The sequence below is a fragment of the Pseudochaenichthys georgianus genome, chromosome 5 (genome assembly GCF_902827115.2).
Source record: "Pseudochaenichthys georgianus chromosome 5, fPseGeo1.2, whole genome shotgun sequence".
NCBI classification, from domain to species: domain Eukaryota; kingdom Metazoa; phylum Chordata; class Actinopteri; order Perciformes; family Channichthyidae; genus Pseudochaenichthys; species Pseudochaenichthys georgianus.
In genome coordinates this window covers 11,568,558-11,581,735 of record NC_047507.1, presented here as the reverse complement: position 1 = coordinate 11,581,735, position 13,178 = coordinate 11,568,558, and the positions used below count along the sequence as shown (strand labels likewise).

At 42.2% G+C, this 13,178-nt stretch overlaps 1 protein-coding gene across 2 annotated transcripts in view; it reads right to left on the bottom strand.

Annotated features, from left to right (window-relative positions):
• The window catches only part of LOC117446305 (paxillin-like), a 29,402-nt gene that overhangs the window by 10,285 nt on the left and 5,939 nt on the right, over positions 1–13,178 (bottom strand). For both annotated transcript variants that reach the window (XM_034082449.1, XM_034082448.2), the window contains exons 2-6: positions 2,069–2,244; positions 1,893–1,978; positions 1,593–1,732; positions 906–1,101; positions 627–774 (exon numbers count right to left, since the gene is read on the bottom strand). In XM_034082449.1, coding sequence (XP_033938340.1) covers positions 627–774; positions 906–1,101; positions 1,593–1,732; positions 1,893–1,978; positions 2,069–2,244 — 746 coding nt within the window. The remainder of the gene's footprint in view (positions 1–626; positions 775–905; positions 1,102–1,592; positions 1,733–1,892; positions 1,979–2,068; positions 2,245–13,178) is intronic.

Genomic DNA, 13,178 nt, shown 5'->3' with positions numbered 1-13,178 from the left:
CTTTCGACCGAGTATGAAGAAAGTAAGTATTTATTACTATGTGTAAATGGGATTTAACGGTAAATTGCATTAGATTGCATTAAGCTATGTTGTCAAAAAAAATATGTTACTTATGCAGCGTCAACCACACAACTTCCTCTATCAATGCAAGCTTTCAATTTGCACACTAGTCCAGAAAATGTAGTACAACACAAAGCTGAATATATTCATAAGTATTGTTTTGGTCCATTTCCAGTCGGTAACCGAAGATAAAAAGGCAGGTTAAAAATAGGAAGTAGTTGTTCTTTTCCTTAATTGATGTAAATAACAGTTCCAGCTACTACATCCAGGCCATTGTAAGGTTTACAGTTCTATGTGAAATCTAAGGAAACAGTAATACAGCAGAGTATCATTTATATTTCAATTGTAAGACATTGCCAGCAGCAGCATCTATTTCACATTACAAACGCAAAAATAAGGAAAAGACACTGAATACATTTGATCCTAGATCCTAGAATTAATTCAACTGTTTTGCATTTCCCCAAACATCTGCCGAGCAGTTTCTAAACAGTTGCAACCAAAAATAAACATCCTCCATCCAGAATGCAAACCCTGGTGACACACAATCTACCCACTAGCACACTCACATTGCTTTGGACTTTGAAGTCAGACAGGGAGGCCATGAGCTCATCCAGCTCTCGTGTGGCAGAGGAGGCAGACATTCTGGCTTGTTGCTGAGCCGGTGTTTCCTCTTGTCCATCTGTTAGTTCTTCTGACACAACCGACGGTGTGGGACTAAAAACAGAAAGAATACAATCAACTAAATCCTTTCCACATTACATTTGAATAAAAAGTACTTATGCCCAATTTTAACAGCTGCATGCAGGGCACCAATCTATATGCTGCTTTATCAATTTCTCGCTTACATTGGAGAGGGCACAGAACTTTCCAGCTCATCCAGAAGGCTCTCTACACTTGGTCGTACATCCTCTATTCCCCGAGCTAGCACACTGCGCTTTGGCTTCTCCAGTACAGGGGGACCAGCCTTGCCCGCAGTAGAGACTCCGTTCTCCTGGACATGGTGGATGACGCTGCTGGCAGGCAGTGGGGGAGCTGCTTCTTCTATTGAAGAATACATGCTTAATTAATTACCATCATCTACAGTGCATAGTTTATCTGTGGTTTTCTTTAAAGGTCCCCCATTATACTGTTTTACATCAATATATAGGTCTCAGAGATATACAAAACATGTCTCTGAATTGTTTGGCTCGAAATACCAAACAGAACATGCATTGTAGCATTACCCATAAACCCCTCTGTTTCAGCCCTGTTTCAAAAGTGCTGATTCTCAGTTTTTTACTTTAGATGAAAATAAGGAGCCACTCCCCACGCCCCTTAAAAAGAACACAATGGTGCTCTAGGAGGACATGCAGGTGATAAGGTGGGGGGGGGTTACCTTGGTTGGTTATTGGCTAATGGTTACACAAGCCAAACAATCGAATAGGTGACCTTTAAGCCAAAAACACTAAAATACAGTGGAGATAACGGCCATGCCTGTGTAGCAGCACAACATTTGAGAGATTTTTTTTAAATGTAAGTGATCTCTTGTGTACCTTCTGTGGGGAAGGCAGGGGTGCTTTGCTGGACAGCGTTGAGCTCCAACAGCAGGCGATCCAGTTCAGACAGGTTGCTGCCCAAGGATGAGTTCATGGCACCAGCTGATGAGTCACTATTCTTCTGCTTATTAGGGAAGCTGTACAGAGCAGAGAGAGGAACCAATATTTATCATACACTGAGCTATAGACTGAGAGTGATGCTATATTTTGACATCATTTGTAAAGTGTCTCTGAGAGTTTTACATTTTACTGTTGTTTAAAGCCTGTCTATCCAAATAACACAAATCCAAGTCCTACCTGTATACGTGGTCCTCTTCACCGATTGTTTGAGTTGGACTGCCGCTATCTCTAGACCAGGGACTTCTCTGGGCTGAGCTGAAGGACTGCAGAGAGGAAATGAGGGTTTAAGTTCATTAAACAATGTTTTTAAGTTTATAATGTGTTTTATCCCTGACTTGTATGTGAGCATTTACCTCTGTTTCATCAACTCCGTTTAGTTCAGAGGGAGTGGTTGGGATTTGGGGTGGAGAGGAGAGGTCTTGCTGGCTCTGACCCCCAACAGGGAAGGAGTAGGCGGTCTCGTCAGACAGGAAGAGCGGACGCTTGGAAATGTGGGATGTTGTGGACTCAAGGTCCGCCAACAAAGCATCTGCAGAGATACAAAAAAATGGTATAGTTATAATTACAGATAGTTATTTTCCCAGACAGGGTTGAAAGAAAGTATAGCGCTGCAAAAACAAATAATTACAGCATGTTACGCAATTGGTCAACATCCCCTTAGCACTGACATCAGCGGAGGTGGAGTTGTAAACGTTGAATCATGCAGACTGTCATAGCCACTCCTTTGGTTACTCATTGACCCTAGTTTGCCTGGAGTCTTACATCCAAGAGACGCTGTCTGCAACCAGGCTTACGTGCTTATATTTACCATCAACACCACACCAGCTAACATCACTGCATGAAGGGGTCATTTGGTGTTCCGAGATGAACCCGGGCCAAGACAACAAATACTAATTTAGCAGTCGTAACCAGCAGGTAGAAGGACACATAACATTACACAGGATTTAATGAAGAGAGCAGACTGTATTACTGAATGCTTGGGCTTATTTTAGCGCGCTCACTCCCCAAAGCAGTGTTTAGTTTCTCTTGTAGAATTTCACAAGTCAAAAAATAAATAAATAAATAATACCCTAAGTTAAACAAACTTACGCTAACAAGACGTTTATTTTATGAATAAACTATTTGTATAAAATATATGCAATTTCACATTTTATTATTAAACCGAGATATTTGAGGCTATTAAAGACCATGGGGTTGTCATAAATAAAGTCCCTATGCTAATGTATATTTCTAGACAAAAACAAATAAACCATAGTTGGTAAAAGTGAATGTAGAGCACAAGCACAATCAAGTTTTATCCCTAATGTTGGAGAGAATTTGTGATTACAAATATAAACATAATACTGCAATATTGACAGTATAATAATATATGAATATATGGTAATTATATAGCGTTTTTCCTGGGACTGAAAGACGTTTATTACCAAGATGATCCCAATACACACTTCTCCGACATCCTATCCTTAAATAAAGCATAGGGGCAGGAAAGCCAAAAACATAGCCAAAGTCACACGTTTAAGAGACGTACCTTAGAAAACGTTACACCCAGAGAAGTGAAGAGGAGATACAACTGAGAAAAAAAAGAAGAAGTGCAGGAAGAGGGCAACCCAAACAGACGGTCTGCCAGACAGGAACTGCCTTCCTCTACCATCAGCTTAAGAGAGCAAGAGACGAATAGGAGGGGTGCAACCAGAGTGCAACTGAGAGCAGAGCAAAGGGTCAGGGTAAAGAGGAGAAGGAGGGGTTAAAAATAATAGCAGCGGGTTAGTTTCACCGCCCTCCGGACACATACACTGCTATGCCAGGTTCGACCTAGCTTCCCTGAGAGCTATAGGATAGGAAACTACTCACACAAATGAAAATAGTCTCTGAGTATGGGGCAGTCCAACTGTGGCAGGCCGAGCACGTTACAGCAGGTGAAGCAGAACGTTGTGAAATGAGGAAAGTTGAACGCAAGCAAAGCTCTTATCAGCAGAGGCATGCCCATCTAAGGGAGTGGAATCACAAAGGTATAAAAAGGTGTATTGGGCCCCTCCTTACCACTGACAGCCCACTCTTCTTAAGTTACTCATGGTGACTCGCACTCTCTTTCACCATGTTTTGATGTTACATAAAATGTAGTCTTTAACTTCAACTAGGAACAAATTATAAACATATAATCCCTTTTGATTTGTCAAGATTCTAAGCACATCATGATTTCTTCAGGGGTACGATTACATTTGTACGTTGAACCTGATTCTAGGTGAAGCAGAGTATCATCTGTACACAAGTACACTGGACCACCATGTTTCCCAGACTGAGCGGAGACACAGTAGAAGCAGAGCCACATCCACACCAGGTCCACTTAACACAACTTAGCATGAGCATAGTTAGCATGGCGAACATGCCAGGTGACTAGGTTTCACACCGGAGACTCTGTTATAAAGCCCGAGCACATTCCTCAGAGCTTCTTTATGGACGCAGCGCCGCTCACTGTTTACACTACTGCAGCCAGTTCTGTGTGTGTGTGTGTGTGTGTGTGTGTGTGTGTGTGTGTGTGTGTGTGTGTGTGTGTGTGTGTGTGTGTGTGTGTGTGTGTGTGTGTCCTCCTCTCTGACTTGGCAGCAATAACACACACATTAATGTTAAGAGTCAGAAACAACACCACTGGCGATCTATAAAATGTAACCAAGTATGGTGTATGATAGAACCTACCAATCGAAGATGCTTCAAACCAGCAGACAGACAGGTGCACCTCAACACTGCAGGCTCTACTTCTGATCCGGTAAATGGGGAAGTCAACAATACTGAGAATGTATTCTAAGTGGCTTTCCTGTGTTCAAACTCAGAGGTCAAGACTTCTTCTTTACGTTTCCCCTAATGCAGCTGATTTTATCATCATCGTAAACATTGATATGAATTGTACTTGTTTAGTCTACTAAGACCTCCATTCAGCATTACGGTTTACAAATTAACTAATAGAGGAAATAAAACAGGATAAGACACGTCCAGACATTGGACTTTAATAAAGTAAAAACGTGCCGACACAAAATACTGCATTTAATAAATGGTGATATCTGAAGGCCTTGGTGTATATCTGTTTTACTGCAGCTGGTGAAGATCTCAGTCAACAGATGTTAGTCCAGATGGTTTACGAACGAGATGTTAATCAACTTAGTTCTGGATCTGAACTGGCTTTAACCCTGGTTATACAGAATCTGCTGCTCCACAATAGAGTTACGCTAAAACTATATCCCCCGGGGGCCGGGCTATATTAAATACAGATTCTGTTGGCTTCTGGGAGATCTGTATCAGCAGAATAAGCCCGCTCATTTCCCTCAACAAAGGTTGGAATAGTACTGCTATTTCCACAATACAGGCTACAACATCAAACTAGAAGCTTGAGGGTCGCCGTGGTGCACTGAACACTGCATGATAGACATGCTGTAACCCATCCACAAACTACACACACACACACACACACACACACACACACACACACACACACACACACACACACACACACACACACACACACACACACACACACACACACACACACACACACACACACACACACACACACACACACACACACACACACACACACACACACACACACACACACACACACACACACACACACACACACACACACACACACACACACACACACACACACACACACACACACACACACAGGTGTGTCAGCCTCCTCTGCCAAGGGAACATACCAGGACACACAGACTGCAAAGCACAGACTAGTTTTCCAGTGACCAAAAATGGATCTATAGTAAAGTGAGGAACTCGTAAGAGACACCCATGTGCTAAATCTTAAAAATGAGCCTTACATAATTTGAATCCTTTGTAAGGAGAAACAAAAACTTCTGGAGATAACTTTATTTTAGCAAATTTAAGTATATATTTGATTAAAATGTACACAAAAAGGGACTTCTATGAATTCATGTTTGTGTTGTAAGAACCATGTTATACTAAACCCTTATAGACCCAATTTCCTGAGAAGCATGAGTTGTAACAACGTGACAGATCTACCCTGCCTACGCACAATAAGATATATGAATCAAACACAGTCCAGCCTCTTTGAACAATGAAAAACAACACCGGGCAAGCTTCCATGTCCATGGCACTAAATGTGACGAGGCAGAGCACAACTGGGCTCAAACAATGAGGAATGGAGATGGGAGTGTCGAGAGAGATAGCGGGTGAATCTAGGAAGTGTGTGTGCGCGTGTAGCCGCGGCAGGCAAATCCTCAGAGGCTGAAATGTGGGTTGACGCAGATTAAGGAGACTCCCTTCCTCCCAGATGAATGGTGTGCATTTTAATTATACGAACGTTGCTCCGCATGGGGCTCATTACAGGAAATATAGATAGAGAGAGAGAGATAAGGGGAAAAGGGGACCAGGAAGATTGATGTGGGCAGAAAAAGGAATGAAACATTAGAAGTGAAGGGAGGGGAAGGAGGTTATGATAAGGAAACCTTTTGAAGTGTCAAGTTTGTGAACAATAAAGAGAAGGGCAATTGTCGGATCAGCAGTTATATTGCAACCTTTCATAGTAAGACATCTTCATAAAATATAAATAAATGAGCAAAGCCATTCTGGAGCACTACTTTCACTCTTTGAGGTTTGATCAATATCGGTGCTGGACGTCAACAGAAGTTAAGCCTCCATTATCCCTGACAGGACATCCTGCCTGCTTGACAGCACACACACTGCTTGAGGCCCTATCAGTGCTGACCATTCCGTACAAATGAATCAATGCTGTCTTCCTTCTACTCTACACATCTCTTGTTTATTCAGCTGGTTCATTTGAAGGGGATGGACCTCATCGAATGAATGTATCAAAACACAACCTTTAAAAACCTGCAGGGGGTGGCGTTGAGCCGTGTGTGAGAGCCGAGCACACGTTGCTTATTTCTTTGCTCTGAGGGCTGGTATACAGAGCAGGCTTTATCAGTGAGTTTCATAAATGCCAAGGCACTTCCTGCGATATGAGCTTACACCAAAGGGAAACTAACAGGATGAATATCGGCCCCACGTTTCTGTCGGCGCAGCACCGTTACCTGTGTTCTCTGACCTCCTTTCTGCATCCACCTCTACCTCCATTCCTTTTATTTCTTCCCTCTGAATCTGACGTGTTGCAAGGTGCACGTCGGCTGATATGAATTCCTAACGTGCCACAGCTCGTCTTCAAAATATGAGAGAAAAAGCGAGAGGCGGAGATGAATGCGAGGCACACACTCTGAACAAGATTGTGTGATAAGACAGACAAGGACGGATGAGTGAAAAGAATAATGTCAGCTGTTAGACAAAGAGATTTTGTACATAATCTGGTTATGGAAAACAAACGAGGAAAAACAATCTGTGTTGTACGAAACAACCGAGTCTGTGAGTGTGGGTCGACGAGTGTGACAGCCTTTCATGTTCTGTTGTCTGAGACATGGCCTTTCATTGTGACATGAGCTGACAGACCAGCGCAGAGATGATGAATCCTCCGCTTAGCTTCTACCAGAAGGGAAAAGGATAAGATGGGCACACATCCACTTACACTTTACTCCCCTCTGGGCTTGTGCTAGACAGCAGAAGGCCTGTGTCTGTGTTCATTAGGTGCGCTTCAGCGGGCACTGAAGTGCAAACATTAAATCACACACACAGGTGCAACAGTAGAACAACAACATTGCACACAGGTGCCTCTCAGCAAGGCTTTAGCCACACAGCAGAGACAGACCGAAGCATCCAGCCTCACTATAAATACCACCAGCCCGACCCAGACCTGTGGTGGGAGCAGACACATACAGTAGATGATGGATGGCCATGCCGGGCAGAGCAACAGCAGGACATAACAGACCACCCACCCAGCTTATCCTATGTATTACATTTCATTCGGTTTAATGTCTCTGACATTTCTAAACAGTATAGAGAAGAGCCTGGATGGAGTTTCCTTCTGTTCAGATCAATGAAGCGCTACAGCTACAAAAGCAATTAAATGGAAACGGCACCATAGCTCGCACTTGCAATTTAGTCAGAGAATAAGAGTGCATGCACAGCAGCTTGCACTCCACTTATTCAATACAATTACAGCAAAGTTTATTTAGACATGTGCAATCCAACGCTTAAATACAGAACTCAGGCAGCCCAGAATAAGTGCCAATTAAGAAAATAAGTAATGCATAATGACTGAATCCTCTGTTAAACAAAGAGGCTTTTTTTCTGATGGTACAAACTGCTAGCGGTACTAAGAACATTGTTAAATTATTCTGACCTAAGGTGCAATGCGACAACATGCTGCCATGCATGACAATTTTCAAAAATGAAGACATGACACTCCTGTCCCTACACAGACTAGTTTATCTATGATAAATCAACTGTTTACCTGACCAGCAACCAACTGCACACATACCGTGTAAGCAACGAGCTGGGAACCAGAGTGAAGTATTTAGCAATCAAAGAGACCAAATTGTCAATCGGGAAGTGGTAGAAACTAAAAGCAGAGGTGAAGGCATGTAAATATTGGACTGTACATTAGGGTTATACATGAATGATGTTGCTATGTTTATCTTCTGGGTGTGTAAATGAGATGCTGTTGGCTAGCAAATGTGCCATATCAAATTAAAATGTATAAATGTAACTGTTGACAGCTTGTTCCGATGGCAACAAAATAATTCAAAGGAATAGTTGAAGGAAATATGTGCTTTTTTACTATCTTCCCCTAGGTTGTGTGACCTAGGGACTCTTGGTATGTCTGTGTTGAATGTGGGAATTAGCTGAGTTTAGCATGAAGACTGGATGCAGGGCTAAGAGCTAGCATGGCTGTTTATCATTAAAGTAGATTGGGTTGTCCTATTTTTTTAAACTTTAGACAGAGCAAGGTTAGCTGTCCCGCCTTTGTTAAGCAAGCTATGATAAGCTAACCACTTCCTGGCTAAGGCTCCATGCGTTTACACAAATACATGAGAAGGTTACCAATCTTTTATTAAACTCTAGGCAAAAAGGTTGATTGTCAAAAAGTACCATGACTATTTTTTTCATTAAGCTGCAACATAGAAATACACAGAAAAACCAACGCTTGTCATAAAACCACAACTTTAAAATGTACATAAATTGCATGCACCCAACACTTTTCAAATAAGCAGCCGCCCCACACAAGTCACAGTTGAGTTCAGAAATAGCCACGAGCCTGAAAGCCTCGTTTCTGTTGATCACACCTTTTCAGCCCGTGTGTCGAGTCTGCCTTCCCAGAAAGTACGGTAGGTTTGACCTCAATTAATGTGTTTTAAAAAGCTGCAGTACAAGGTGAAGCACAGGAAATAAATGCAAATGTCACCACAGATATTCTAAACCCATTATCTGCATCTCTGCAGAGTCTAGTCTCAACACTGAGAGCTTTGGATCCTAGAAAGGCAACCTTGTGCTTTTACGCTAATTTCAGCTAGCATCTCTTATGCACTGTTAGCTTAAACCTGGATAATGTGAATTTCTGGATAATTTCTTAAATATTATTTATATGTCTTTATAGCCCCCTCAAATGTTCTGCCAGAACATTCTTAATGTTAACCTTAGGTTTCATTAAATTGTTAATTTTTGCAGTATAAAAGCTAAACATACTACTAATTCATATATATCATTGTAAAGTAAATATTTTTGTATCGTCACTTTCAGTACCACATTGAGGCATTTAAGGTTAATAACATGCATTTGTTTGACTTCCTCTCCTGTCTGCTTTCAGTCACTTCTGCTCATCAGCCTGACACTTTTATTTGTACCATGTTTTAATCGGATTGCCTTCATTGTGCCTTTGTGTGCTTGTGAGTAGAGTAAACAGGTTGTAATACTGTCTGCAAACCACTTTCCAAAGGGGAAAATAAACATCTACTTCACTGAATGCTGACATTTGAGCACAATTATTGTTAAATGGATGGTTTAGTCGTATCCACCTTTATATTTCTGGCTATGAGAACTGAAAAGAAAAGTAAGACACGAGTATCCGTTACTAAAACAATACCAGTCAAAAGAAGATAAGACCCTCTCTTCTTGCTGTCTCCGCCTCAGCTCCCTCTCTCCTTCCCCACAGAGATAGGCTTACAAAGGAACACAAAGGTAGTTGGTTGGTGGGCGCAAAGCTTTCCTGTGGTTTACACGTCGTCACTGTGGTTATTTTCAGCATCTGTTTGCATGCAACTGTGGTAAAAGCACTTTGAAAATGTTTGAAAAGTACCAAGGGTGTATTTATTTACGTATGAACAATAGCTCATTTCTGGGCGATTTGCCAACACAAAATATATGGCTTTTAAAAAGGTTCCTCTTGACTGAAAATGATATTCAAACCAAAGGCAGACACAACAGAGTCAAAATAAAAAGTTGACCAATTCTTTTTGGGTTACATTTTAAAATGGCAAGTGAGAGTAAACCTTGTGAAATTCAACACACATTTCCATTTATACAAACACCTTATTTAGCACAAATGTCCAATTGTTGAGTGAAAAACAGTTTCACCTGCTGGAGTATCTGAAGCCAGTGCCACACTATAGGATGACACAATATTCATTCAAACTGAGGACTCTTATCTACAAAGCCGCATGGAAGGAGTTTTTGATTTTGCAATAACACATAATGATTTAAAAGATTGCACACCCTTGCAAAACAACGAAAAAAACTTTTTTAATGTCAACTTCACTATATTCCGTATAAAAGGAATGATAATCTAATTACAAGAGTCCCATGATAGATGCTTGTAAAGTGGTATTGAATTAAATGTTTATGACTTTATCAAATGAATAGTGTCTTAGTCAATTCATACCAAAGATGCACAATTACAATTAATGCTCCTGCTAATTATTAGTCTGGACATTGGAGATTTCAACTAGATGACTTTTTTCCCCTTCCCATAATCAGTTCTGTCTGGTTCTGTGTTTTCTGGGTTGAAGGAGGTCACGGCTCCAGAAACAAGCTGCTCTTTGTCCCCCTGCGGCAGAATAAGGACCGAGAGAAGAGGTCTGCAAAGCAGGCCAAATCATTCCACTGGAAAACAGTAAGCTTGGCGCGGGTGCCACAACACACATACTATATATGTGTGTGTGTGTGTGTGTGTGTGTGTGTGTGTGTGTGTGTGTGTGTGTGTGTGAACTCTTGTTAAGCCAACACTCATATAAACCTGTGGAGTAGTAATCCTGACCTAAGCATCACTGACGCTGTCATTAACCCAAGTGCGGGGATTCCTGAATGATCCTCTTTAACAAGCCAGATGCTGATAGTTAATCCAACTAAATCACAAGCAACATCAAACACACACACACACACACACACACACACACACACACACACACACACACACACACACACACACACACACACACACACATACTATCATGCTCACTTACATTCGCACAATCGCTTGTCCCCCTCCAACTTCCCAATTAATCAAAGGGCTGCATTGTGGTGGCTTTATATCTGAAATAGGGCAGTAGCAGCGGTGTGTTTGGGGTTATTTAGGCTGTGGCCCCACGAGGACGAATTCGGTCGTTTGCGTTACTGTTTAGTGTCATATAGACCGTTCGGCCACACGAGGACGACCGAATATGGCACTAAACGACTGAGGAAACGACAACGGGTCCCAAGGTGGATAGAAATGCATACGCCACTCTCTGGGGGGTCAAACAGCTCCGTGTGTGCGCCCTATACGGACATTTTCAGATCACTGATAGTGATTGCGCAATAGCCCCGCCTCTCCCCACCTCCGCTTACCCCGCGCCAGTGCTGAAGTGTTTCGCCACCAACAACAACAACAATGGCGGATCGCAGAGTTGCTATCGTGCTCCGGACGCTATTGACCATGCTACAGTTGTTTGTGCAACATCTACAGCAATAATGATGAGGCAATAGCCCCGCCTCTCTGCTGCTCACCCCCACGTCAAAGTAAACTGCACCCTGAATTCAGATTATTTATCTTTCTCTCGCGAGTGAAGTCTAATCTGACAGGACGGAGACACGCAGCTCTGCTCACCTGCAGCTCCTCCCGCTGCAGCAAAACACACACTTCAAGTCAGATCATCGCCCTTAGCTATTTTAATTACCTCTCAAACTCTCTAAACTAGTTATAAATATGTTTATTTTTACAGTCGGCCGGGTCACTGATTACTGGATGAGCTGCTGCATGAGACAGACACTGACGCTGTCTGAAGAGAGGGAGGAAAAAGAGAGGCTCCGTGTATTTTATCATTATATTATATAGAGTCGTTATTCATTTGTTTTAAAGCTCAATAAATAACAAAGAAGACCGGCACTTTTATAATTTTGTCCGGAAGATTTCAACTTTAATACACGTTGACTGGCGAAAAACTCTGCCCGGTTCCCTCGGCCCCCACCGCGGAGAATAAACAGAAGGGCAACCATGACAACCATGCTTCTTCGCTGCTTTTGTGGAGGAAGTTACAGCGCCACGTAGAGGCTCCTGCATATGTACTGCAGCTTCTCCAGCGGTTGGAGCTAAACGGAGCGGTCTCGTGTGGGCAGACACTATCCGGATAATTATTGCATGTGGACGGAAGCCGTTTGCGATTGCGTTTGCGTTAATCCTATGCGTTTAGCCGTTTTCGTCCTCGTGGGGCCGCAGCCTTAAACTCGTGCCAAGGCCGGAGCAATCCTGCTGGGCACAAATCCATTTCCTAATAAAACAGCGATGTGTTATCGCAGCCTGTAGCCACAGCAACCATACAGCCTCTTAGGAAAATGACATTTAGGAGCCAATTAGAGGAAAGCCTGCAAAGCCATGCAGGTGCATTCGGTAGGCCAGCTGACATTTTAAGAGCGCCATTTAATATGACAAATAGGTTTTGATTGAACTGGGGGAAATGTTTTAGTTACCTTTTGAAACACTGCTTTGATACCTTTTTGTGCTCTAATTTCTTTCTAATAAAAACATTGTGTCGTATCTTCTATGTCATACTGTTACACCAGCTGTGATCCTGTTACAGCTGCTTGCATCAGCCCGATCAGCAGCACTGCATCCACGGCTGTCAGTCCCTGTCAGGGTGTGTTGGGATCAGCATCTCAGCAGGAAACTCAACTCATCAGAGCAAAACAGCAGGATAATGGAGGGCGGGAAACAGCGTGTACACATTTATAAGGGCTAACAATCATCATAATTATTGATTAATAAGCTGTTTTTTCTTCTTCTTATGGTCTATAAAATGCCTTCTCAAATTCCAAGATGTCTTTAAATGTCATGTGTTGTCAGACAAAGGTTTAGTTTAGTTAATATGATATAAAGCAGGAAATCTCCATATTTTTGAGAATCTCCAAAAACCTTTTTGCCAATTGTGCATTCTGTCAATAGACTTTGCGATGGTTGACTAGACATTGAAGGTTTACATATCGTAAAAACATCACACATACTATAAAACATGTTAGAACGGCACACTACTGCTTCTTTTGGTCTATTTCCTCGCTGACAACACGCTACATCAA